General features: G+C 50.2%; 1 protein-coding gene and 1 long non-coding RNA gene across 10 annotated transcripts in view; one reads left to right on the forward strand and one right to left on the reverse strand.

The window, feature by feature from the left end:
* The window catches only part of SCUBE3 (signal peptide, CUB domain and EGF like domain containing 3), a 98,432-nt gene that overhangs the window by 51,129 nt on the left and 21,168 nt on the right, over positions 1-26,135 (forward strand). For 7 of the 9 annotated variants that reach the window (XM_073319491.1, XM_073319490.1, XM_073319486.1 and 4 more), the window contains exons 7-10: positions 7,305-7,352; positions 17,948-18,064; positions 22,320-22,442; positions 25,552-25,668. In XM_073319491.1, the coding sequence (XP_073175592.1) occupies positions 7,305-7,352; positions 17,948-18,064; positions 22,320-22,442; positions 25,552-25,668 (405 nt within the window). The remainder of the gene's footprint in view (positions 1-7,304; positions 7,353-17,947; positions 18,065-22,319; positions 22,443-25,551; positions 25,669-26,135) is intronic. The other 2 variants (XM_073319488.1, XM_073319489.1) reach the window with 1 other exon arrangement.
* LOC140901159 (uncharacterized) lies at positions 489-19,966 on the reverse strand. Its single transcript, XR_012155787.1, has 3 exons — positions 19,729-19,966; positions 19,480-19,633; positions 489-1,470 (listed from the first exon to the last, which is right to left on the reverse strand). It is a non-coding gene; the product is annotated as an uncharacterized lncRNA (long non-coding RNA).

Genomic DNA, 26,135 nt, shown 5'->3' on the forward strand with positions numbered 1-26,135 from the left:
GTCTTCCCTTGTGTTGTTATCCTCTAGTCTTTGGGGAAGAATGATGGGGGAGTTAAGATTTGGATGTGAGTCTGTTCCCAGCAGGAACTTGGCACCATGAGGTCTCAGCCCACCAACAATTGTCTTGCAAAAATGAAAAAACAAAACCCAACAACCCCCAAAATCAGCTTTTTTTTCTCTGTGTGTTTTCAAATTGTAAAACATCAAACGGAGATAGAAGTTTTACTAGTTTCAGATGCTTGAGCAGCTTAACAGCTGATTTGATTTAAAAAAATGTTACATTTGGGAAGTGATTAAGTCCACAAATTGCTGTAAACATGTTAGCTCTTACTGCAAAATAAAAAAGGAATTAAAAGCAACTGAGAGATTTAGCTCTTCAAGCCCCTGCTGTGCAGGCACAGAAAATGCCCTGCACACATTTCCATGAGGCAGCTTCATTCTACAAGCTCGCACCGGGAAAGCCCATCTCATCCCTCTCCTTGGCCTATGGGACTGTTCCATGTTTCACACACGCGATCTGTCCAGTCTAACTTTACACCTCCCAGGGAACAGGGCTCCCACTCCTGCCTCCTGGGAGATAATTCCCCACCCTCAGAGATCTTACTGCCAGGAAAACTTTCCTGATATTCAGACCCCAAGTTTTCCCTTCCTTAATTTCATCACATTACGCCTAATTCTACCCTCTTTTGCCTCCCTAAATAATCTCACTCCTTCCTTGGTGTTTACAGATATGTGTGTCCTGTTCCCCCTTAGAGTTTAGTGAGCAAATCTCTATGTAGTATCAGGGAGTAGCTGTGTCAGTCTGTATCCACAAAAACAATGAGGAGTCCGATGGTACTTTAAAGACTAACAGATTTATTTGGGCATAAGCTTTTGTGGGTAAAAAACCCACTTCTTCAGATGCATAATCTGTGTATTTATTTCTATTCATCTCTCCCTCTTACCCCCCTGAACATCCGTGCTACTCTCCTGTGCACACCCTGCAGTTTGTCAGTATCTTTCTGGTACCAAGGTATTTACCCCCGGGTGCTCTTGCACGAGAGCCGTATAGATCCTGTTCTAACACCTCTTGAAATCAATGGCAAAGCAAGCTCCCATTAACTTCAGTGGGAACAGGATCGACCCCATGGGGAGGAACTAGTGCCTCCCTGCTCCAGGATGTGATGCCTCTACCTATGCAGCCCCAAGCTGCTTCAGGTGTCTTTTTGTGGCAATACTGCACTGCAAACGCCTGTCTAAATTATTGTCCACCATCACCCCTAGACATCTCCCTGCCCTGCTGCTTCTCCAGCCTCTCCTTCCCATTGTATATCTGTTTGGGAAGTTAGTGGGTATATAAGCGCTTGCATCTCCTCTGAGTTGAATCTCATTGTGTTCGTGGTGTTTTCTGATCACGTTTCCAGTCACTCTGACTCCCTTGGTATTTCTCTGTCCTCCTTGGTGTTTTCAGCTCCTCCGATATAGAATTATCTGTAAATGTAATGAATGGGCAGCTTAATCCTTGGTTCTGCGTCATTAACGAAGAGATTCAACTAGACCGGAGCTAAGCTCTCTGAGACCGGGACTGTCTTTTCATTGTGTGTTTGTACAGTGCCTAGCATTATGGGCTCCTGGCCCAGGACTAGGGCTCCTAGGCTCCACCACAATACAAATGATAAATAATAATGAATAACGCTTGTCTCTGGGGTACCTCCCCTTGCTTTGATGCTCTTGATTACCCTTGTTCCGCGGCCCTTCAGCCTCTTTTCGATCCTCCTGCCTTCCACTTTCTAATTACAGCTGTGTTACTCTAACCAAAAAAAAGTACAGTTGAGTGGCCAGATCTAGTCTTTATAAACAATTGCTGCTTATTGCTCAAGTTTTCATGATCTTCCAGGAGTTTAGTGATTTCCCCCCACCCTCCCTTATTGATTGAACTAGGAATAAAATGAAACTAACAAGGCAGTCATGGCCAGGACTGCCCTCCTCGCCTTTCTTTGAAGTTCAGTACCATATTTGCATTTCTCCACCCTCATGGCAACGCCTCAGTTTCTCTCTCTCTCTCTCTCTCTCTCTCTCTCACACTCACACTCACACACGCGCGCGCGCGCCAGTGGTATGGTAAAGTGGGTTGCAGATTCCCTTGAGAGAATCTTTCTTCTACAGACACCAATTTTTTTCTATGGTCTTAACAGGGGAAAAGATGAGGGGCCAGATTTTTCAAGGTTTTTTATTTAGGTGCTTAAAGATGTAGATTGCCTAGCAGAATTAGGTGCGTAACTGCCATTGACTTCAATTGCACTTAGTCGCCTAACCTGCTGAGAGCTTTGTCATTCCCACTCGGCCCCTATTTGCATCCTTAGGTGCTTCCATATCTCTGTAAATATGTTTGGTTTTTCCAAATATTCCCTTGCATTCTCTGTGCACAAGTCAGGCAGGGCTCCTTCCATCCTCTGGCCTAACCATTCCTTCTGTGGCTGGGAAGTCTAGTGGTTAGAGTTGAGAACTGGGTACGCTGGACACCTGGGGTCCACTCCTAGCTCTGCCACTGACTCACTCGGTAACCTTAGGAAAGGTAGGTGCTTCTGTTTCCCCACCAGTAAAATAGGGGTAATACCTACCTCCCAGGGCACCAGAGCCTAATGCTTTAATGTCTAGCTAGTGTTTTGAAATCCTTATCTGAGGCCTGTACAAGGCTTCAGGATAATGTTCTGATAAAGGATGCGGGTCAAGATTTTCAGAAGTGTCTAGGGATTTAGGACACACAGCTTGTGGGGCCTGATTTTTAGAGGGTCTCTGTACTCAGACATTTTAAGGTATCTTATCAAGTTGAACCCCCAAATCAAGTCACTTCCGAAAATCTTGGCCAAAGAATCCCCTTTCATATTTTCCCAGCCCCTTAGAAAACATTTTCCTGTGCGATTCAGGACATGTAGTTTATCTTCCCACTAACTCACCTCCATGCATGCAAGTAAATACAGCCACGAAGCATTTTAGTAGTAACACAGGCCACCCAAATCCTGACTAGCAGCTGATGCCCCACTCTGGACTCATCCCAGGGGGTCTGTTCACTGCATCCACCCTGCCGCTCCTTCCTCCCGCAGCCATGTGAGTTACGGACACAGCATCCCTTTCAAATGGGGCCAGCTTCCAGCATTGCCCGTCCCTTTGTCTGATGAGCCATGCTCTGCCCTTGGCTACACCTGGCTGTGCTGATCAGTGCGAGTGAGGACAGGATCCAGCCCAGCACGGTTGGTAGCATCGGAGTGCATCTGAGTCCCCTAAACTGTGAACAGTGCGGGATTGTGCTGCCGTCTGTGACTAACAGGCAGCCAATCCCGCCTTCCCCGCAGGGATGCCCGGCCGACAGATTTATACTCAGGCAGAAGCTTAGGTACCTGCTTGGATATTTATAACTGCTCTTTTTTGTTTTACGGCCGGGTCTCAGCAAACAGCTTCCCTTGCTCCCCCAGCACTCCCCCTTCCTTCTCCATTTCCTCTGAAATACTTCATCATTTCAAGGGGAATAAAGTTTCCAGGGAGGGCAGTGCAAACCTGCTCCCCCAGCCGAGTGCTTTGAAATTGAATGCGGTGCGTTTGAAGGGCCGCTGGGAGCAGGCTCCTCATGCAGGTCTCCTTCAGCTCACACCAGCCAGCAGGAAGCGGGGTGGCTTCATTTGAATGACAGTTTCATTAGGCCGCGGCCGGTGTTTTTCATTTTTCTGCTTTTTATTGCTGCTTTTAAAAATGCAGATAATGAATAACATGCGTCCTAGCGGAGCAGGGGCCAGCCCTCATGACTCCCACCCTGGCTCCAGGATCGGGGGAGGGGAGGCCGATGACCTTATGTATTTGTTTATTCTCTAAAGCAGCCTTTTCAACAGCCCCCAAACCCGCCCCGCCCTGTTGATTAAAGTGCTCTGCAGCGGGTCAGGTCAGCCTTGCATGATGGGAGGGGCTCTTTCCCTCCGCCGTTAGAGACGCCAGAGGAAAGCAGCAGGCCTGCAGTTGTGTGCTCAGCTCTGGACTTGAGGCTTTGTGGTTCCATATGGAGAAAACATGTCTGGGAGATGCACTGTCACTGGTGGAGGTGTCAGTCACCCTGCAAAAGTGCTCCCCCGAGGCGTGGCTTGTGCTCCCCAGAAATGGCAACACTGCTTTATAGCACGCTCCCCAGACGGCCCAGCGCTGCCCCTCATCGCAATATGGCCCGCTCCCCAGACAGCCCAGCGCTGCTCCTGATCGCAATATGGCCCGCTCCCCAGACGGCCCAGCGCTGCCCCTGATCGCAATATGGCCCGCTCCCCAGACGGCCCAGCGCTGCCCCTGATCGCAATATGGCCCGTTCCCCAGACAGCGCTGCCCCTGATCGCAATATGGCCCGCTCCCCAGACGCCCAGCGCTGCCCCTGATCGCAATATGCCCGCTCCCCAGACGGCCCAGCGCTGCCCCTGATCGCAATATGGCCCGTTCCCCAGACGCCCAGCGCTGCCCCTGATCGCAATATGCCCGCTCCCCAGACGCCCCAGCGCTGCCCCTGATCGCAATATGGCCCGCTCCCCAGACGGCCCAGCGCTGCCCCTGATCGCAATATGCCCGCTCCCCAGACGCCTGATCCCCTGCAGCTGGACTCCCCCATCCTGCCTCGTATCCCGCTCATTCTGTTGGCCAGAATGGGGCGAGCATATTACAGGCAGGTCTGCCTCCCTTAGAGGGCCTGTCTTTTCTCCAGTGCTCCAGTCTGTTCCCCCCTTTACCCCAACATGAGGAGTGCAGACCTGTGCCCAAGGTAGATATATGACGTTTGCATCAGTGCAATTGGCTTGAGCAGCTGTAAGATGTTACACGGTGTTCTAATGTGGGAAGGAGCATGGGGGGCTGGGGCAGCCGTTCCTGGTGCATCTACAAGATGTCTTCTGCTCCCTGGTGGACGCCCCCACAGTCACAAGAGACTGACCGTGCAGGAGACACTCCCTCTTCGTTGCTGCAGAGCAAGGGAATTAAATCCCCTGCGCAGGTGTCCTGGGGGCATCTATCCTTCCCAACCCCTGGTTTGTCCAGCCATGGACATTTGAGGCAAATCCTGGTGGCAGAGTAAGGTCCCAGGTGCCCGTTAGGATTTGCCCGGTACTGAGCGCTGCAGAGAGCCGAGGACCTGATGCGTCTGGGAGTAGATTGCACTCCTCTCTCTTTTCCTTCTCACCTTCCTCCTCTCTTCGGCTCCGTCCTGGCCCCTCCAGTCAGTCTGGCCTACCTCTGGAGTTTGTTTCTCATTAAGCCCTTTGCTCAGACACTCTGATTGTCTCTTGTCGCCTCGCCATCCCTGGGGGATAATCAGTTCCACATGGGCTGTGCACATATGGGGGAAGCACTGCCCAAACGCTCGCCTTCCCTGTACTGCCTGGTTCCTGGTCCTTGGGTCAGGCCCATCTGCTTGGCTTTTCCTCTGTGGAGGGGTGAGGAATTGGCTCGGGCGGCCCTCAGGAGGCCCAGCGTGTGGAGAAATGACTCCCCCAGCTCCTTCTGGCCTGCTACGGTGGATCCGTCTTACTAGGCAGGGATCCACACAGTCATATGGTACCCATGGGGGAAGCAAAGCCAAAGCCTGACTCAGGCTCAATCCTGACCCTAGTGAAGGCGAAGGCCCTGGGACCTCTGCCATCAATTTTAATAAGAGCAGCAGTTGGTGCTTTATTCCTCAGCCCCCAGGCTCCCCCGGGTGCAGACTGCTCCAGACCTCACTGCCGGTGCTGCCTAGACCTGGTCCATTGTGGTGCCCACCCACCCCCGGCTTGCCAGGCCTCGGCCTTCCCCAAGCAACCCCACCAGCACGTGTGTGTCATGCGCTTACCCCAGAGCCCTCTGCATTGGGCCCTGGCCTCCCTGGAACCCCCTGTACCAAGCCTCAACCTCCCTGGAGCTGCCCGTCTCACGTCCCCTCTCCCTGCCCCAGGCAGCAGCGTACTGCCTGCTCCTGAAACCTCTCCTCTAGGACCTCTCTTCCTCATACTTATCTTCGCCTTCTGTGACATGTCTGCCCCTCCCTGAGCCCCCTGCAGCCTGGCTCAGTGGGGCTGTGTCCCCCTTCCCTTTGTCTCCCAGGATCTGCTCCAGCCCCTGTCAGGCTGGTTGGGTTCATTCCAAGGGTGCTTTCCATGGGATTGTCCCGGGGGGATATTTGCTATGCAGATTATGACAGAATACAGCTCCAGGCCCTGCTACTGACTTGAAGCTGGTGACACAAGGCCAGATTCCCAGGTGATGGGCAGTTACGCATCAGTAGGTGGGCACTGGGGGTCTAAATTTCTTACTGGTGAAGGAGCAGAAGAAGGTATATGTTAAAGTGTGCTCAGAGTTACTTGGGCTTACTCCTCCTTACACCTCCCTCCTGCTTGCGTTTCCTGTCACACTCTTCTTTTGCACCCACGGGGCCTGATTCTTCTCTCTCACCACTTTTACACCAGTGTCACACCTCATTTACATCAGGGTGAGTGAGTGTCACACCTCATTTACATCGGGGTGAGTGAGGGCAGAATCGGGCCCTTGGGGTGTCCATAACACCGACTGCCTTAGCCCTTGCCTTAGCAGGAAAGCTGCAGTTAAATGGATTGAAAACTGATCTAGTTAAACAAGTGCGACCGACCTAACAAAGACCCACTTTAAGCCCATTTAACCCTTGCTTAAATTGGTTTAGTTTGGTATATTACTGGATTAAGCTAAACTGATTTAAGTGCCTCTCCATTAGGAGGTCTGCACTAGTTTAACTACATGGATTTTTAAATCAGACCAGTGCACCTTTTCTCATACAGACAAGACCATATGGACTCAGATCCTCTTCATTGCCCTTACACTCAGTCAGACTCCCTTGCACCCATCACACACGCCTGCTGTAGCTCGCAACCTCTTACACATCCCCCCAGATTTGATCCTGTTGTGTGGGCGACACTCTGCTGCCCAGATAGCGAAGAGCTAGACACCAAACGAGGAGACACGTTAAATACTAACCAACTAACGCTACTTCTCTTTGCACCCCTCGGTCTTTCATCCCCTCGCCTCCAGCCTGTAGCATGAGAATCCTGCCTCTTTGCGTCAGAGGACATGGGAGGGGACTGCCTCAGCAGTCTGCTATGTGTTGTGATGGACCGGGTGACGGAGTGGATTGATGATGCAAGCTCAGGCCTCTGTGCCAGGCTCATTGGGGTGGGGGAAAGGGAGGAAATCTTTGCAAATCTGAGAGGCAGAGAATGAGAAATAATTGAAATTTTAAAAAGGCAGGCTTCTTGCTGGACACTGTTTCTAAATCACTTTTTTATAATGTTAAACAGGGGAGAGGCACCTCCAGCAACACGTTACCCCCCAGACGTTTTCTAATGGTAAATATTTTTGTTCTCTCTCTATCTCTTCGAGGAGTTCTAACCGTAGATGCATCTTGTCTTGGGATAATAACCGGGCATGGGGCCTGAGCCGTCCACCTAACTTGCATGCCACACTTCCCGCCCTAGCGCATGTGGCTGAGGGGTCATTCATGATGTGCTTTCCACCTCCGATGCTTACTAACCTCCCCCGCCATTGCTACTTCTAAACCCGCTGCAGCAAGGCCAGCCTGGGATCCAGCCGGGAGTTGTCTCTGCTATTGGAGAAAGAGAGAGAGAGACAGGGCCATCCGACGAGGAGCAGAGCTTGTGTGGGGCTCTGATTAGCTGCCAGCTTTGCTTGTGCTTATGGCCAGTCCTGCTGTCAGAAGATGTAACTGGCTTTCAAACTGAGGATTAGTGTCTGTAGGAGGGGCACTCAAACTTTGCCCATCTCAGCAACATAAGGTCCTCTCTTCAATTTCCATGTAATGGAGAAGATCATGGTTTCTCTTGTCTCTTAGTGCAGAGGTGCAGTTACCAGTCCCAGCATGCAGCGTGCCTAGCTGCCCTGGTCAAAATGGAGCATTGCATTGTGGGAAGTGTGGTCCCCAAAGACTGTACCACTGTGTCAAAGACTGAAGTGGCTGCAGGTAGCATTTTCACATTTTTGAGGCCCCCTGTTCAAAATAGATGTGGGCAAAATTTTTCACTCTAGTAGTTTGTTTGCCCAAAAATGAAGTTTCAGGGCAACTTTAAACTATTTGCCAATTCAGGTCGAATTCGGCAAATAGTTTTGGTTGAATAAAAAGAAAATGAAAAACAAAAAGTGAGAAAAAGTCAAAATGGCATTTGAGACTTTCAAAATTAAACTTTCTGACTTTTCGTTTTGAAATGATGTTGCGTTGAGAAATCGAGCTAGGTTTTGGTTTTTAAATTAAAAAGGTAATAAACACAAAGGAAACAAAAAAATTTGTTTGGGGTCAAAAGAGACATTTTGTTTGACCCCAAACAATTTATTTTTCATACTGGTGTTTTGTTTTGGTGAGTACAACTGGAAAATGTCATTTTCCACCCAAAGTGAACGTTTCTTTTCTGATTTATTTTTTCTGATATTTTATTTTTTGACTACCAATCTGGAAACCCAGTGATTCCCTCCGTTCTAGTTCTAATCCCCACTGTAGGCCTGCCCCAGCCAGTGGGCAAGTGGTGGACTCCAGCGTGGCTCTGATGTAAGAGTGGAAGGGCAATAGAGTGATCTTGTAGTTAACTGAGATGCCAGGTACCCCCATTATGAGGGTCCCAGCCCAGAGAAGAAAGGAGCTTGCCACATATGGAAGGTCAGTGCCAGGACTAAAATCCAAGTCTCCAGCTTTCTAGGCAATGATGTAACTTAAGCTGAAGGGTCAGCGGTAGCTAGCTACCGCTGATCCTTCTAATCTAGTTCTAGGCGATTAGAACTAGAGCAGAGGGAACAATTGGTTTTCCAGAGTCTCTATTACTTTTGCCCACGATGCTGTTTTGCTGGACCACCTGTGAGCTTGGATGTTAGTCAGGGAGAGTGGTGCTGAGAGTCTGTCTGGAAAGAGCTTTCTCCGAAACTGCTTTCCCCTCCGCAGTGGGAATTTGGGGAGTGGCTGGTGTCCGTTTGGGGCAACCAATTTACAAATAGGACTTTGCAGGAAGGAAGGAAACACAAAGCCCCTGGGGTCTCTCCCAGAGACAGCATACTGGGTAGCTTCTGCAGTGGGTGAGGGTCCCTTCTGCATTGTCGTTGGTGATAGATTCCAAAGGGTCTAGCTGTCTGGAGGACAGAGCCAGATGTCTTTTCCCCCTTTGTTTGCTGAAAGGGGATAGTGCATCAGTGATGGCCAGTGCCCTCTCCTCTTACAAACAGGGAGTTCCTCTAACTTGGCGCAGCTTTGATCCCTGTCCAGATGTTAAATGGAAGCCCGGGGCACCTGTTCTGTCCTATATTTCACTCTCCACTTGGTAAATGATAATGCTCTTCTCTATGTTGATTGGCCTTTGCTTCTGGTTTGGACTCTGGGGAACATTCGAGCTATGTGCATTCCCTGTGGAACACTCTTCTTCCCCCAGTCTCTGCTTCCTGGGCCACTGAGACCGGGCACTGCAGGATATCCTCTTCCCATCATCCCCTTCCCATGCTTTCTCTCTCTCTCCCCTTACAACCGGGAAGACGCATTTATTGCAGTGAATTGTTGAGTTGTCAATGTCCAAACCTCCCAGTGTCTGTAAAATGAGTTTCTTTCCAATCACAAAAGAGCTGCTTGGCCCAGGATCGAGCGGATAAAAGTTCCCCTAACAGTTTGCCCACACTAAGTGTTTGCTATGACACAAGCATCACAAATGTGACTAACAGTCACCAGGATTCAGTGCATTAACCATCATTGCACTAGCCTCCGCTGACCCACCACAGGCTCTGTGAAATAAAGCCAAAGCTCCGATTTTTTTCCAGCCAGCCCCCTGAATTTCCCGCACACAACCATTGTTTTGCTTGTGCAAACTGGTGCTCGTACACACCGTGTTTTCACACATGCAGTCTCCCTGTCCGCTTGTGCACCAAAGCACAGGTTTGAAGCGTGCAAACCTAGGCAGGTGTGCAAATACTGTGGATACAGTAGAGGTGGCTGTTTGAAAATGTGTCTGTGTCTGTTAGACAAGCCCTTGAAGCTAAGGAAACAGCTCCCCAGACATAGGCACAAGGGGAAACACAACGTTATGGCGACTTCTCATTGGGTTTGGCAGCTTTAATTGGCCCTGCAGAATTTTTGCATAGGATACTTTGCACTTAGCGCCTTTCGTCTGAAGATCTCAAAGCACATTACAAAGGTATATAGTAGCCCCACTTTACAGGTGGAGAAACCGAGGCACATTATAGATGAACTGACTTGCCCAAGGCTAGAACCCAGGAATCCCCAGGCCTTATTTTCTGAGGTGCTCAGCACCAGTAGAACCCAGTGACTTCAATGGGAGTTGCGGGTGCTCAGCACCTCTGAAAATCACATCCTTCCCTTGTTCTGAGCACTAGAGAACACTGCCTGCTGGCCTTTAAAAGCATGTGCCAGGGTCTTGATGGTTTTCTCATGAAGATTTGTTGTTAATTTTGTGGGTTGTAATTTTGGCATAACAGTTGCAGTTACGCAAACTGCCGTGATGAAGATTTGTCCTCGGAGGGATGTGATTAGAACTGCAAATGCTGCTTTTGAGGGGAGGCTCTGCAGAGCATTACCCCAGTTTTTTGACCACCCTGCATTGCATCACACATTCCCCTGCATCCCAGTGATCTGCCTTTCCTCCCAGGCAGGCTTAAATAGGCCTGTCCGTAAAGCCCATCAGCTCAGCACTACCCTTAGATCACCCAGAAAGATCCTTGTGCTGTGAGGCAAAGGACTTTCTCTTGCTGTGGAACCTGCTGCGTCCACAGCACCTCCTGGCTTGGGAGCCAGGGCAGATCCGGCATTTAGAAGTTTTCAGTAAGGGGGTTATCGCTTTAGACATGCTGATTAATCGCTCTCTGCAGTTACTGTATCTCAGCAGTACAGCGATAGCAATTGGTTCAGATTAGCTGACAGCTGATTGGATGAAAGTCGCAGGATTAAATCCTTCAGCGTCTGGTTTCAAGCCAGGTAAACAGTCAGTTCATCTTGACTGGCCAAGGGCTTTTCTACACTGGTACAGACTCATAGTATGGACAGGGCAAGCAGCCATAATAATAACAACACATGGCTCTTATTTAGCTCTTTTCATCCACAAATCTCATAGCGCTTTAGAAAGGAGGTCAGTATTCTTATTCCCATTTTACTGATAGGGAAACTGAGGCACAAGGAGGGTAAAAGACTTGTCCAAGGTTGCACAGCAGAGGAACTGGAAATAGAACCAGGTCCCCTGAAGTCTAGTCCAGTGCACTCTCTACTAGGCTACGCTACGTCTCTGTAGGATGCACTTGTACAAAGTGTGGCTTATTCCAATTTCAAGCAGGGCAAACCTCCATCAGTGCAAATAGCATCTTCGCCTAGCTGCACGGAGGGTTTGCACTGGTGCATCTAGTCTCTTCTGACTGGAATCATCTGCATAGACGTGGCCAGACCTAACCTCCTTTCTTGCCCGTTCTTCCTTTTAAGGTTTTTCGAGAATTGTTTTGTTCCTCCTTGGATGCTTTCCTTTGGCAGAGCACAGCTACTTCTCTCTTAGCTGCTGGGCCCAGCTCAGCGGTATTTTAATTGTGGTTGGTTTCACTTTTGTACAGTGCCCAGATACATTGTGATGGGCTCAATAGGCATTAATTAAAACAGTCCCTGCTGACGAGGGCATAAACACAAAAATCCTCGACCTCCATTTATGTAAGGCAGATGAGAAATCAAGGACGGCAATGTGACTTCTAAGATGGTGGCCTGATTCTGTTCTCACTCTCCCTGGTGCAAATGAATTATAGTTCCATTGAAGTCAATGGAAGCACCTCAATGTAAGTCTCAGAATCGGTCCCTTTTTTCCCCCCTAGCCCTCAGCGTGTGCTGCAGGGAATTAACCTTTCAGTTCCATATGAACCAAATTTATTCAGAGTTTTCAGTAAAAACACAGGCAGACACAAGATGCACAGAAAGTGTGATACTGTGTTAAAAGGCTATAAACCAAGGACTTTAAAGGGACCATCTGAGGTTAAAGATATAATGGGCCTGATTTTCCACTGCTGTGAACCTTGTGTTGTTATTTACATCTTTGCAGAGTGGGTGTGAAATGCTACCAGATCAGAATAGCAACACTTTACCCCACCTTGCGCTCACTTTGCATGGGGGTAAATGACTGTAAGATGCAAAGTAAAGAAAATCAAGCCCCACCTACTAAAAAATAATAATACCCAACAAGTAAAATTCCTAACCTCTTTTACAGAAAACACTGCAGATGTTTAAAAGTGACAGCATTTTGAAAATCTCATGTACTCTGCGCCCCTCTTGTGGCTTACTTTAAGCATTTTCTTCAGCTCAGATGATAAAAACTGAGTAATTAGTTTGTGTTCATAACTGCTGGTCAATTTCACATGCACCAGCACAGATTCTGTTTTTCCTTACACAGGTGTAACTCAGGAGTCAGTGGAATTACCCCAGTATGAAAAGAGGATTGTGAGCAAACATTAGCACAAGGCTGCAACGTATTGGTTGCAAACACAGCAGAGGAGAGTTTATGGTTTTTTTTGTTTTGTTTAAAAACAACATCTTATGCTTTGCCTTGCAATGGAAATCACAACGTGCTGGAGAATTTTCTCTTGGTCTTTGTTCTTGTCAAAGCTTATTTTTACAAATCTTAACTTTGAAGACAAATTTGACTTGACGAGGCCTCTTTAATATTGGTAGTCTGGTTTTCTTTCAAAGAGTCTTTGATTTCGAACTGAAATCTCAACATAGACCACTCAGAGGTCGAAAAGTAACTTCTGCTGGGGTATGAGTTTCTTGAAACCTTCCCTTCTGAAACAGACATGTGCCCTGAAAGCAAGTTTATCAAGTTGCCCTGAAAGCAAGTTTGGAAACTGATTTCAGATGAGGCATAAAAGCACTTGCAGTTATTAAAGGTCTCATGGCACTTGAAGAGTATGGATGTTAACCCCACTGTCCTCCCTAAACATCCACACTGCCTCAGTTTCATTTGAATACAACGGTCTTCTTCACTTCCCATCCTAAACTATTGTGCAGTGTTGCTTTGCACTGTTAAACAGATGCCATGTTCCACCCCAGAGGTGGCCGTGTTGCAGTAGTGGTTAAATGATCCATATATGCTGATCATCGTGGTCCCTTCTAGCGTTCAAATCTATGCAGTTTTATAATCTAGATGTTTGCTGTTGTTTATCAGTGAAAGAACACCCTTCTTAAAAAAAGACTCGGGATCCTTTGGGGAAAGCATGTTAAATGAACATGCTGGCCCAGGGAATGCAGGAAAATGTCGTAGTTTCCTTGCCCCGATAGTCCCAAAGGTCAGTGCAGTGGGGAGTAGGGATGCAGCCAGGAATAATAAAGGAGGGAGAAGAGCAGTTGTTGGCTGCCTGGATCCCATGGAACAGAGAGGAAGGGTAATGTCGGGGCTGGTATCTGAGTTGTTGTTTTAACGCATAAGGCTCTTTTTGTTTGTCCGTGAGCTGTGCTGATTGCAGCCTGCTCCAGCTGCTGTGTCATGGTCAGGAAGTGAGACAGCGGCTTTCTGTGGGGAGGTCACTCTTGTGTCTTTCCTCCCCCCGGTGATTCAGCCAGCCCTTGCCAAAACCCTGTGTGGTTGGGTGAGTCATGTTTACATACTCCACGCCTGGAGAGCCACATTCCCTCAGCCACTCAGGGCTGATATCACCACAGAACAATGGATTCCACCCCACACTGCAAGCAAATTACTGTCTCCAGAGGCCTGAGACAGGCAGGGGCGAACCCAGAGCTATAATTAGGTTTTGGGTGTTTTAGGAGCCGGAGTCTCGATTTCAAAGGCTATTTGAAGTCAGTGGGACTTAAGTTCCTAAATCACTTAAGCACCTTTGAAAATGTTGCCCTTTGTCTACCCAGGAGATTTGCCCTGATTGCAGCCAGCCGCACTGGTGGCAAACCACAGATCGGCAAAGCTGTTCTTTGCACTGGTGGAGCTTGACACCGGGGAAGTGGCACCGGTGCCAGTCCCGGTGTACAGCAGCTTTGCCTGCCTCCGCTAGGGTCCAGGCCCAGATCCTCAAAGGTGTCTAGGTTCCTAACTTCCAGTGATGGGCCCAGGGTCTTATCTGGTGTAAATAGGTGTCACTCCATTGAAATCGGTGGCGCTATGCCAGCTTACTGCAGCTGAGGGGTCCGTCGTCTTGCATGCACCACTGCAAGTATCCCAATAGCGGAGTCTGGCTGACTTGGTTCTTGCCTTCCTCCGTGTAAACACAGAGCATCAAGGGTCAGATATGGATTCCGTTAAGGGAGCACATGGCGTGTAATTGTCTGACGCGTCCCGTCTAGCCACTCGCTCTAGGGGTGGGGACTTGGAATTATTCTGTGCGGGTCCCCTTGCTTCCAGTGTTTGTGCTGCCTCATAATAAGAGATGCTCTTGGTTTGGAGGCAGCATGCCCTAGTAGATTGGGTACTAGGCTGGAAATCAGGAGAGATGTGTTCTAGTCCCCGTTAGACCACTGATTTGCTAGGTGAACTTTGGATTAATCTGTACCTCAGTTTCCCTTCCAGCCCATTTGTCTGTCATGTCTGTTTATGGCCTACACTCTGTGGGGGTGTGATGGTGTCTTACTGTGTGCATCTACAATGGGTCCCTGACCTTGGTCGAGGCCTCTAGCTTCTACTGTAATGCTACATGATGCTCTCGGTTCTGCATAGAAAGGTCTTAGGGAGGTAGACTAATCACTTGGATGTGGGAGGCGCACCAAGAGCCCAGAGGCAGCCACTAGAGAGAGATACGTCCTCCACCTCTATCAAATGTCGTCATGCCATGTGTTCTCTCCGTTCCTCTAAAGGACGGTCACCCTGATGTCTCAGTCCTCTACAGTCGCACTGTTCCTTCGCTGAGCAAAAAGGCCTTTGTGGGACTAGAACTCAATAACCCCTACCTCCCAGCTCAGAAAACCGACTCAAACCCAGCTCTGACCCCTTTGACAATCATCACATGAGACATGCCATTTGCTCACCTCCAGCTCTCGCATAGCTGCAGGTGTCAGTAATGGTTATAAAATTATCCAGCCATAGTATTAGGCTATCTGCTTTCCTGCGGAGGGTAGTTCCGGTGATTGGCTGCACGCTATGTAAGCATCTGGGTACATAGATAGGTGAAGAAATATGTTCTTAGCATTACATTTTGTAACTCTACTGGCCACTAATTTCATAGAATGGTCCCTTTGTTCTCTTGTGATGAGACAGCATAAAAATAGCAGCAGCAGGACATTCACAGAATAATAATCCCAAATCCCCAGCACAGCAAACAGCGGTTAGGCCTTTCAGTCAATTACACTTTGTGTGGTTCCCGCAAAGAGAGAGAACCTGGAATTTGCTCTTTTCCAACAAATTTCTTCGGCAGGTTAGCACATTAGGGTCCTTGACCCCAAATGTCTCAGTCATCCAAGCAGCTAATGCTCTGGAAGGGAAATTTTATTGGTCTTCATTAATGAATTTCAAAGCATTGTTCTAATGGTTAGTACAAAAACCAAAGATTTGGTTTCACAGGGACATTGGGCAAGATGAAAATGTTGCATTTAAAATAATGCCTCTTGCTGTTGTAACAGCAACGGCTGAGTTTGACGACAGGAAGTAATTAACATTGTAAAAAATCGAAGGTGCCCTTTGCCATTGCTGCAGTGTGTACATGGTTTTGTTTTGCAAAGCTTCATTCAGCTTGGACAGTGCAAATAGATTTTCATTTCATGGGGCCAATCCCACTGTCCATACCTCTGTTTACTCTGCCAGGGAACTATTCCTGAAGCAAGGCGCTGCTGAGCATGAGTAAGGATGGCAGAATCTATTCCAAATTTCAGAAGAGCCTGGCACACAGGGGATGAGCTCTTTTGAAAATCAGTCCAGCAGTGCCACGGTAGGAGCCTGAGGGCTTTTGAAAATCTGATGGTGAATGCTGGGTAACATTTTCAAGTATGTCTACCTAATTGAGGAAGCTAAATCCCACTGATTTCAATGGGAGTTAGTATCTAAATACCTTAGGATCTGACTTCAAAGTCACTTCTGAAAATGGGGCTTAGGCATCTTTGAGAAGTATTCTCTGCTGAGCACTTGTAAATCTGGCCCCATGTTTCTAGTTAGATTCACTTCTTGTTTTCCCCCTGTAGCCCAGCACTGGTGTGTGTGGGTTGCAAACAGTGCCCTGGCATCGTTAAATCATCCCCAGAACTCTATTTCCCTTGAATTATAATTTTCTTTAAAGGGAAAAACCATTTCTACTAGCATTGAGGTTCGTAAAACTTTTTATTTCACCACTCCCTGTGCCTAGCTTTAAGCATGTGAGGAGCCCCGTGGAACTCGTCACATGCTTAAAGACAGGCACATGTGCAAGTTCCTTGCTGGATGGGGACCAGAACAGCCTGCTCCTTTGGGAAGCCAAAACCTCTTCCAGTCACAAACAAACTCCACTTTCCCAGTGCCTGGGAGTGGCAGGTGGCCTCTTACAGGGATTTAACTAGCTCACATGTGCTCCCCTGAAACCTGCCAGCAAACTGCTACGTCTCAATCTCATCTCAAGTCCCATCTCCAAACATTCCTGAGCAGCCGCTCTGGCTTTTACCTGTGTTACTGCCTGACATGTTGTTTTAATAGACCGAGAAAACGTCTCCTGATAGAACAGACCAGTTCCCCTTTCCTGTCTGCCGCGCTTCAACCAAGATACTCTGATGTTATTAATGAGCAGATTCTTTGAAGGAGAGAGGGTTATCTAGGGGCTAGAGTCGGGGACTGGGAACCTGGACTCCTGGGTTCTTTTTCCTGCTCTGCTGTCGACACACCAGAAGCCCTGGGATTAGTTACTATAATTGGGATGATAATGCCAATGCGCCCCTCAGGATGTGGGGAAGGCTAACAAATGCTGTCAAGTGGTTTGAAATCCTCTGAAGAAAGGCATGCTAGAAATGCAAAGCATTAGGGAGGCTGTGCTCAAGAGGGATGCTGCCAAGTAGATTTATGCCCCCCATCTGACCTGCCTTAAAACTTCTACTATCGTATTTTAATTTAAGCTAGTAGCAATTGTTCTCCAGAACCTGAACATCTATTAAAAAGGAAAACCCTCAATTCTGTTGCTGAGACATTAAAGACAACCAGTGGCAACAGCTGTTCAGTGTTTATGTAGGACCTACTGTAAAGTTTTGTGGTCTCCTGGTCCCTTTGTCGGCTGCTCAGCAGTAGGTCACTTAGCGGGCCCTGTGTGGTCGACATGTGTGATGTTGGTGCACGAACAGATGTGTACGTCTCTCCCACCCTTCCCCAGCTTTCTTGGGAAACTCTCAGGCAAAGAATCAGTGCTTTCCAGATGGAAAAAGCCAAACTCCATGTTTCCCTCCAAAGGGAGGTTAAAACTAATACAGGGAGAAAAGGGGTGGGTGTGTGTGTGTGTGTGTGTGTGTGAGAGAGAGAGAGAGAGAGAGAGGTGTCGCTAGTCGCTATTAATGACTGTGATTGCTCTACCAGTCAGTCAGAAGATTTGCTCTCTCTTCCAGAAGCACAGGTAGGTGTCCTCTTTGCTTGTAGAAAGCCCTGACCCGGGTTTTGTTGCTCTGCCATTACGTTCAGACAACCACTGAGCTGTGTGACAAGACTTTCAAAAAGGGATGAGTAGGCACCAGCTCAACTCAAGATGCCCAAAAAAGGGGCTGGATTTGCAGAGGGCATTCAGCTCTTCCTGGAAATCTGGCCTGTTTGGGTATGTCTAACTGCAGCTGGGGGACCGAGCTGCCCAGCCCGGGTAGTGAGACTCATACTAGCTTGCTAAAGATAGCAGTGTAGATATTTCCGCTTGGGATCTCGAACCCACCCAGCACGAAGTCGCCTCAGCAGGGTGTTTGCACCTCACTCCTAGACTGGGCATCCTTTAAAAGCATTTATTGCTAACCTCTCTCTCTTTCTCTCCCCCCACCATGCAGAGACCTGCGCTGTGAACAACGGGGGCTGTGACAGCAAGTGCCATGACGCAGCCACAGGTGTACACTGCAGCTGCCCAATGGGCTTCATGCTGCAGCCAGACAGGAAAACTTGCAAAGGTAAGGGACCAGTGAGCGAGGGCCTGGCAGCTTTGAGCCCACCTTACATGTGGGAGCATGGAGCCAGCCGCTCTCCCATTAGAGGATTATTCTCCGCTGGGAGCAACTTTTACTCCTGGGAGAATTCTGCACCACTGTGCATGTGCAGAATTTATATTCCCTGCAGATTTCTTTGCTTCCCCACAGAAAAATTACTTTCTGACAGGGACACAAAAGGAAGCCACAAGAGCGGTCATCTAACCCTCCCTGGCAGTATGTTTTGTGTGCTCAGGGTAGCCTGCAGAGAGGTAAATCACTGTGGGGCAGGACTGGGGAAGATCCAGCTGGTGGCTCCTACCCTGCACCGGGCTCAGCTGCTAGTTCCGGCTGGGCTGGGGAATTCCTCTTCCCCTGCATGGCATCAGGGGCCATGTCAGATCCACCCCCGGCTGTAGGAAGCTCTGCACCCACACACACCGCCACTGCACTTCCTGCACCCATCGTTCCTCAGCTGCAGGGGGAGGGATCCCTGTACCAGGAGCTGCACCCCGATCCGCCAAACCCCTGTGCATCCAGACCCCCTCATACCCAGACCCTCCTGCCGAGCCACAGCCACCCCCGCGCACACACACCTAGAATCACACCCCCCCCCAATAAACCCCAGTCCCCCTACACTGGTCTGTCTCTCTGACTGGCCAGGGCTCTGAGAGCAGGTGGGGATTCTTCAAGGTCTCCGGATGGGATCCATGCCTAGAGAAATGTTTCAGTGGCCATGGAACAGATGAGAGAGCTGCATACGTCTCCCTGGGGAGCTCCGGTTCTTGCCTTTTGCATTAAGAAGCCGTCTTCCTCTCTGCCCCCAGTCCCTCTCTCTTGCCCATCAGCCCCACCTCAGTCTGCTCTGCAAGAGTTCAATAACAACGTTCGCTCTAAGATTAAACCCCATGCGGAGGAGCATTGCTGTGCTATAAGAGAGCTGGGGCTGTCCCCACCACCATCTCGCCAGTGTCTCTGGAGGCTTGGTGGGCCAGGCAGGGCACTGGCTTTTAAGAGCGGAATTTGCGGTGGAGGTGGATTCCAGTACTAAGTCTTCCTCGTGCGTGGGGATGGTGACATGTGGGTGCTGCGTGCCAGACCCTGTGTTTGAGGTAGATCTATACTGAGGTCCTATGGTGATGGGTATTACACCAGAGATCTGTGCCTAGATACTATGGTGATGGGCACTGTGGTGTGCGCGTGGGTTGACGGGCTGGGGCTTGAGTATCTCAAAGAGTTTGGGCAAGATGTACAAAGGGATGTAGGTGCCTACCGATGCAGATGGGCGTTGAGTGGGATTTACAAAAGCGCCTAAGTGCGTTAGACACTGAAGTCCCATCGACTTTCCTGGGAGTTAAGCACCTAACCTGCTTAGGCACCTTGTGGACAAAAGCACCTACCTGTATCATCCAGCACCTAAGCACCTGGCCCTTGGCAACATGAGGCGCTCTCCTCTCTCCGCCCCCGTCCTCCGACAGACCAATGTGGTTAGGCCTGAGGGCGAGGGCTGACTCCCAGCCGGAACAAAGGCCTCTATCCAGACTGTACATCAGACTGTGGGAGAAGAAACGCTCATTGGGAAACCAGTTCACCTTCAAAGGGAGGGAGCTACGTTTCCCACCTGAATGGTCCCTGCTCCCCGAGCTTACCTGGGAAGGTGCACCGTAGCTGGGATTGCGTGCGAGGCGCACTGCACCCTGTCCCCTGGAGCAACTTTTGTCGTTCAGAGGTGTTAAAATCCCACTTCCCAGCCCCCACCCCAGTTCTGCCTGGGAACAGCAGCCCTGTTGTTCCGATTCCTTTTGAGTCAGGGATTGTAGCTGCCTTGTGTCAGTCCCGTTCCCTGTGAAACCCCGAGGCAGGGGGAAGGTTCAGTCTGGCGGCAGTCATGCAGCACAAACACTGTGGTGGGCTAGCAGTTAGAGCAGGGCTCTCAGTGCCAGGCCTCCTGCATGCCAACCCCAGTGACTCACTGCTTGACCTTCAGCACCATCCTGTGAAATGGGGTTGAAACATCCCAGGGGGGATCGTGGGGAAGGTTGATCTTGTGATGAAACCAGAGGACTGGGAGCTGGGGAATCTGGATTCTGCTCCTAGCTCTGCTACAGACTTCCTGGGCAAGTCACACACTGTCTCCCTGTTTGATGGCTCATCTTTAAAGCGGGATAACATGGCCCTATGTCAGGTTGTTGAGAGGCTAACTTCACTCTTTGCAATGATGACTAATATTCTTGCTGGTGGTAACGGTTGAGTCCTAATGTGTGGGTGTCAAGGAAATTGACCCATTATCCCAAAGTCAGAGTGGACGTATTGTTTTGTGCAGTGTTTTGAGGTTCCTGGATGGCAGATCTAGAAGTATGTATGCTATTCGTGTGGTATTACTGAGTAATAACCCATGCACACCCTTAGTACAGCAGAGGTAACCTGGGGGATGGCTGCATTACATGGGCTGTCTGGGCGATGGCCAATCTGGTTGCAGGAGGGTCTGTGAAATTTGCACCTGTGACATGAACTGTAGGAGCAAATACAAGTCTGCTGCTTGCTGGGGCTGTACTTAAACAGAAATGCGGGCCAAATGGCCATCAATCCATCGTGTTTTAAATTAGCAGCAAATTCACTCCATTTTTTTAAAGAAAAGAAGGAACATTTGGAGGAATTGGGGGTAACACCAACACATGTGCATGTGGGTGGGCGTGAGTGAAAGAGACAGATCTGGTCTCACACACACACACAAGCTTGGGGTTCCAGATACAACCGCGCTGCGTGCTGTCCCTTCAGCGGGAGACCCTTGCCTCGGCCAGCCCCCAGGAGAGAAGGTGAAGCTCCAGAAATGGAAGGCGCCTGCATTCTGTCTTTTGGCAGCTTGGGGTCCTTGGCCGTAGTTGAAAGGAAAGCACCATCCTGCTGAAAGCCATCTACCTGCCTGACCGATTCCAGACCTCTCTGGGCTTCATTATTATTGTTCAGAGCACACCACCTTTCCCATTCTGACGTTCCAGGAAAGCATAATAACCCAGAGCCATATCCCCTGTGTCTGGGATTTTATTACAATTGCGAGCTGTTTTACTGCTAATTCACTCACAATAATAAAAGAAAAGCCACAACCCCAGAGAGCCGCAGCTGTTGTCCTGGAGCTGAAGGCAACACAGAACTGGGGGAGGGATTCAAATGAAGCTTTGGGCAAGGTCTGCCCTGAGCTCTTACCTGGGATTTGTCAGCCCAGGCTCGTTCTGTTTTACAGGTCATTTCCTAGCAGTAAATTTTCTGGCTAGTACAAAACCAAAACCGACCGCTTTGTAGGTTATAGAAGCTCTTTGGAAATGGGGAGGGAGGGATTGTTTATTTTTTAGTGTCGCTTATTGCCTTAAAGTCAGGAGGTTTTCGAAACCTGCATGTTTGTTTTGTCTCACTCCTGTTCTTCTGAGGGTGATTTTTCCCTTTCTTGTTTTCTGCCAGTCTCTCTCTTTCTAACGCACGCGTTCCCCAAGAGCCCTCAGCCCCACTTGCCAATGGCGACTCCCCAGAATCTTTGTATCTGTGTTAGAATGGATGCTGTCCACCAAGGACAGCCAAGCGTTTGGCAGATATTCATTCATCCTCCTTCCACCCCTGTGAGCTGGGTGCGTATTCTAATTCCCACTGGACAGATGGGGGACCTGAGATGCAGCGATTCGCCCAAGGACTCAGAGCTGGGAATAGAGCCCAGGTGTCCTGATTCCCTCCTGACCTCTGACTGTATTGTAAAAAGAACAAGGAGTACTTGTGGCACCTCAGAGACTAACACATTTATTTGGGCCTGTCCCATCACAGGAAGCTGTGCTCATCAAAGGCCCCAGTCCTTCTCCCGTTCAAATCAATAGCAAAACTCCCCTTGACTTCAATATCCTTCTAGCTGAGGCCCTTAGATGGCAGCTCTCATTACTGTAATATCGGAGCGTCTCACAATCTGTGCCATATTGAGCCTGCCAACACCCACACGAGAAGGCAGCACTGTTCTCCCTCGCGTTCTGATGGGGAGCTGAGGCACAGAGAGACAAGGGCCATCACACAGGGTGTCTGTGACGGAGCAGAGACTTAAACTCAGGTCTCGTGAGTGCAGGGCTAGTGCCCTAATCGCTGGGCCGTCCTTCCTTTTCTTGGGCGGCTGGTTCCTTCACCTCTAATTGCACTCCCCTTGCTTGTGTCGCCAGTTCCAGTCAGTCTGTGTAATGGGACGTTTTGTGTCTCCCCCTCCCCGCAGATATCGACGAGTGCCGGCTGAACAATGGCGGCTGCGACCACATCTGCCGGAACACGGTGGGCAGCTTCGAGTGCAGCTGTAAGAAAGGCTACAAGCTGCTGATCAACGAAAGGACCTGCCAAGGTGAGAGCCGCGTGGGGCCTGCAGCACGGCTGGGTTCCACGTCCTGTGGAGGGGCTCCAGGGCTGAGAGCTGGTCCCAGTCCCCTGTGAGTGACGCAGTGTCGGATGGGGTCGTGGAGGGGTGCTGTGCGCCTCCCAGTGAGGAGTTAGCCACGGGGGCACTTCTGTTGACTAACACATGCTGTGCTGACAGTGTCACCCCCGAGCACTCTTGGCTTTTCAGGTACCAAGGACTTGGGCTTAGCATCAAAAATGTCCCATGTCTCCAAAGCAGAGGTGGCCAGGGTTGTTCAGCCGCTCAGCCTTGTTCTTGGTGGGAGTGTGTGGGGGAGGGGGTTCCCCATTGTTCTCAGTGTGTGTGTGCACATGGGGGAGGGGGTCCCCATTGTTCTCAGTGTGTGTGTGCTCGGGGGAGGGGGTTCCCCATTGTTCTCAGTGCATGTGTGCATGCATGGGGGACGGGGTTCCCCATTGTTCTCAGTGGGTGTATGTGCATTGGGGAGGGGTTCTCCATTGTTCTCAGTGTGCATGTGAGCGGGTGGGGAGGGGGTTCTCCATTATTCTCAGTGGGAGTAGCCAGAGGCTGGGCACTTTTGAAAATCTGGCCCCAGTTGTGGATTCTGAGTACTTAAAAATCTGGCCCCAGGGGACTCCCTGAGTCTCAAAGTTCAACTCCTAGACATCTCGCAGGCCTGAGGCCATGAGAGAGACTCAGGGGCCCAGCGGTGAAGGCAGGTTCCTGATCCAAACCTCTTCACGCTTCAGAGGTGTTTGGATTTTGGGCTCTGGTCTGGGCCCGTCCCTTGAGTCTGTGAAACTGGGCTGAAATTCCAGGCGTGGCTCTGTCCGCGGGGTTACTCGGATCATCAAGCCACTGTGGATATGGCTGCAGGAATCCCTGGGTGAGGTTCTTTGGCTGGTGCTACGTGGGAGGTCAGACTAGATGAGCATAATGATCTCTTCTGGCCTATGAATCAACTAACAAGCTCACCAGGCATGCCAGATAACATCTCAGAGACCACAGCTTACAACCAACACACGAAAGCTTGCGAGCGTTCAGTGTTATCACACCTTGGCATGTCTTTCTGCGGAGTGTGTGTATCTGTGTAACAGCAAGATGTTGCACGCTAACCTCAGGGGATCTGACAACACCGGGCATGGGATGCCGTCTGAATTTAGGGGAATGTGTGCAGCCGAATTCATGTATTAACACCCTCAGACACGTCACTGTTTTTACAGACCACGAAAGTTGTTTATTGCACAAGACTTTTGCAGGGAATCCGGGGGATGGGTTGACATCTCATTGGCTACAGCACACGCACGTACACATTCACACACGTGTACACACGCCAGCCATTTTCTTTTTCCGAGATCTGTTCTCTTCAGGGGCAGCCAGGACTCTCAGGAATAAACCTCCTGGCCCATCCCCTCCTGCCCTCTTCCCTGGGGGATTGCCCTTTTTCAAGTGACCCAGCTGGTTGGAATGAACAGGGCTGGGGTTATGGCATGCGCAGCCTGGGATTGTACTGTGATTTGTAACCATTTGTTTTCACCGTGGACCATAGAGGGAAGGCAGGCACTGGCTGGGTGGGCACGGGGGGGTCAAACCCTCAGTCTCTTACAGAACACTTCTATCCTACTGCTGCTTTTAGCTTCCTCCATGCTCATTGCACTTGATCTGCTACCTGGGCCCTTGCCTGGAGCAGAGAAGGGAGGCAGTGTGTTGACTACTGGTTAGAGCAGGGGACGGGGAGCCAGGACTCCTGGGTTCTCTATTCCCAGCTCTGCCATGGACTCGCCTCTCTCTGCCTCAGTAGACCCATCTGTAAAATGGCGTAATCTTTACCTCTCTCCCTGGGTGGGAGAGAGTTGTGCTTTGTGATCTTCTTCTGAAAGGCCCCATGGGCATGCAAAGTATTATCCGTCTGAGGCCACGCAACTCATCTAACTTCGGAACGAGACCAGCCTTGAGCTAAGTATGCAGGGGGGCCGGGATCTGCGCCTCCCCTCCCCCCAGTGCCAAGGTTCCCAGGCCTTCCCTGAATCAGCACTTGGGCCCTTCATCGCTGGGTGAGTGTCTGAAGCCGTGACTCGCTGGGGTATGATGGAGCACAGGTGTTACCTGCTGAGTGCACAGGCCCAGGCCCTGGGGAGGTCGGCAGGGAGGGTTGGTGTGCCTTTGTCGGGCACCTCTTTCATCTCCATCCAGGTTCTGCATTGCTGGAAGTTTGATCTGATCGTGGCAGTTAAGTTAATGAAGCTAATGAAATTAAAAGAAACCTGGCAGGCCAGGTTCGTCCCTGCAGACTGTCCCGCCCTCCCACAGTGAGGGCCCCCGCAGGGCAGAGCGAGTGATGCTGGCACTTTCCTTGGAGGGGGTTCTGCCAGGGAGCACAGGTTTGGTTTCCATGTGGGGCGGGGCGGGGGGGATGTGCTGGATCCGAACATGTTCCTGGATCCATGGCACTGGGGAGCTTGCAGCTGCTTTCACCCCCACGCCACGGGGGACTTTCCATTCCAGGCTGGCACCTTGGGATTTAACCCTTTGTCTCGCAAAGCATCTCTGCGGTAGGGTAAAGGCTGGGCTTGGGGGCGGACTCATAATCCACCCACTGTGGAGTTCTGTCACCCTCTAGTGGTGGCTGGGCTGCAGGTGGAGGTTGATGAGCCTGGCAGAGACGGGTCTTTTAGCTCCAGCTGTAGAGATCCCAGGTTCGTTGCGGATAATCCGCCCAAGGGCACAGCGTTGCATAGGCCTAGGGATGCTCAGCATGGCAGTGGGGCTGGGAAGGGGGTGTGTTTTGAGGTGCCCCCATCCTATGCAGGGTAAAGGAGCAGATGTTGGCATAGACGCCCTTCCCGGCTGGCTGCTTCTCTGCAGGGCTTTGGACTTGGACCACCTCTCTGGCGCAGTGGGAGAGAGCTGTGCATGGACCTCACACGGCGGGAGTATTGATTTCTGTCTTTCTGGGTGACGCTGGAGGTGGGTGGGGAAGGAATCGAACCCTTGAGAAGCCAGCCAAACTCCTGGGATTCGAGACCCCTGTGGAGCCGACCCCCAGGCTGGGACGGGCCTCATGCTCTCTGCCTTTCCCTCTTCTTCTTCCCAGATATTGACGAATGCTCCTTCGACAGGACCTGTGACCACGTCTGCGTCAACACCCCAGGGAGCTTTCATTGCCTGTGTCACAAGGGCTACACGCTGTACGGGCTCACCCACTGTGGAGGTATGGGAGTTACTGTCCCGTTTGCCCGCTTCCTGGTAGTGGGATCTCTCTGGCAGGGGAATCATCTCCCCAGGGAAGGGCTGGGAGTCCCATCACTTGCGCTACCTAAGACTAGACTGGACCAGGCCCTGGAGAAGCGATTGTATGGAACAGTCTTGTCTTGTTGCCTGGGGTGAGGAGAGGGGCTGGGCTAGATGGAGCCCAGTAGGGTTTTTCCAGCTTTAACATGTACGATTCAGTATAATGCCTGGGTAGGCTGTGGAACTCATTGCCACAAGTTATCATCGAGGCCAAGAGGTAAGGATTCAGAGAAGGATATGGATAAAACAAACAAGTGATCTAAAGCTTCCTGCTTCAGCGAGAAGCCAGTCTCAGACTATTGGGAGACCGGAAGAAACTATCCCAGGCAGGTTTTCCTGGAACTGCTCACATCAGTGTTTCTTGTGCTTTCTCTGGAGCATCTGATA

This window comes from Lepidochelys kempii, chromosome 21 (genome assembly GCF_965140265.1).
Source record: "Lepidochelys kempii isolate rLepKem1 chromosome 21, rLepKem1.hap2, whole genome shotgun sequence".
Taxonomy (NCBI): Eukaryota; Metazoa; Chordata; order Testudines; family Cheloniidae; genus Lepidochelys; species Lepidochelys kempii.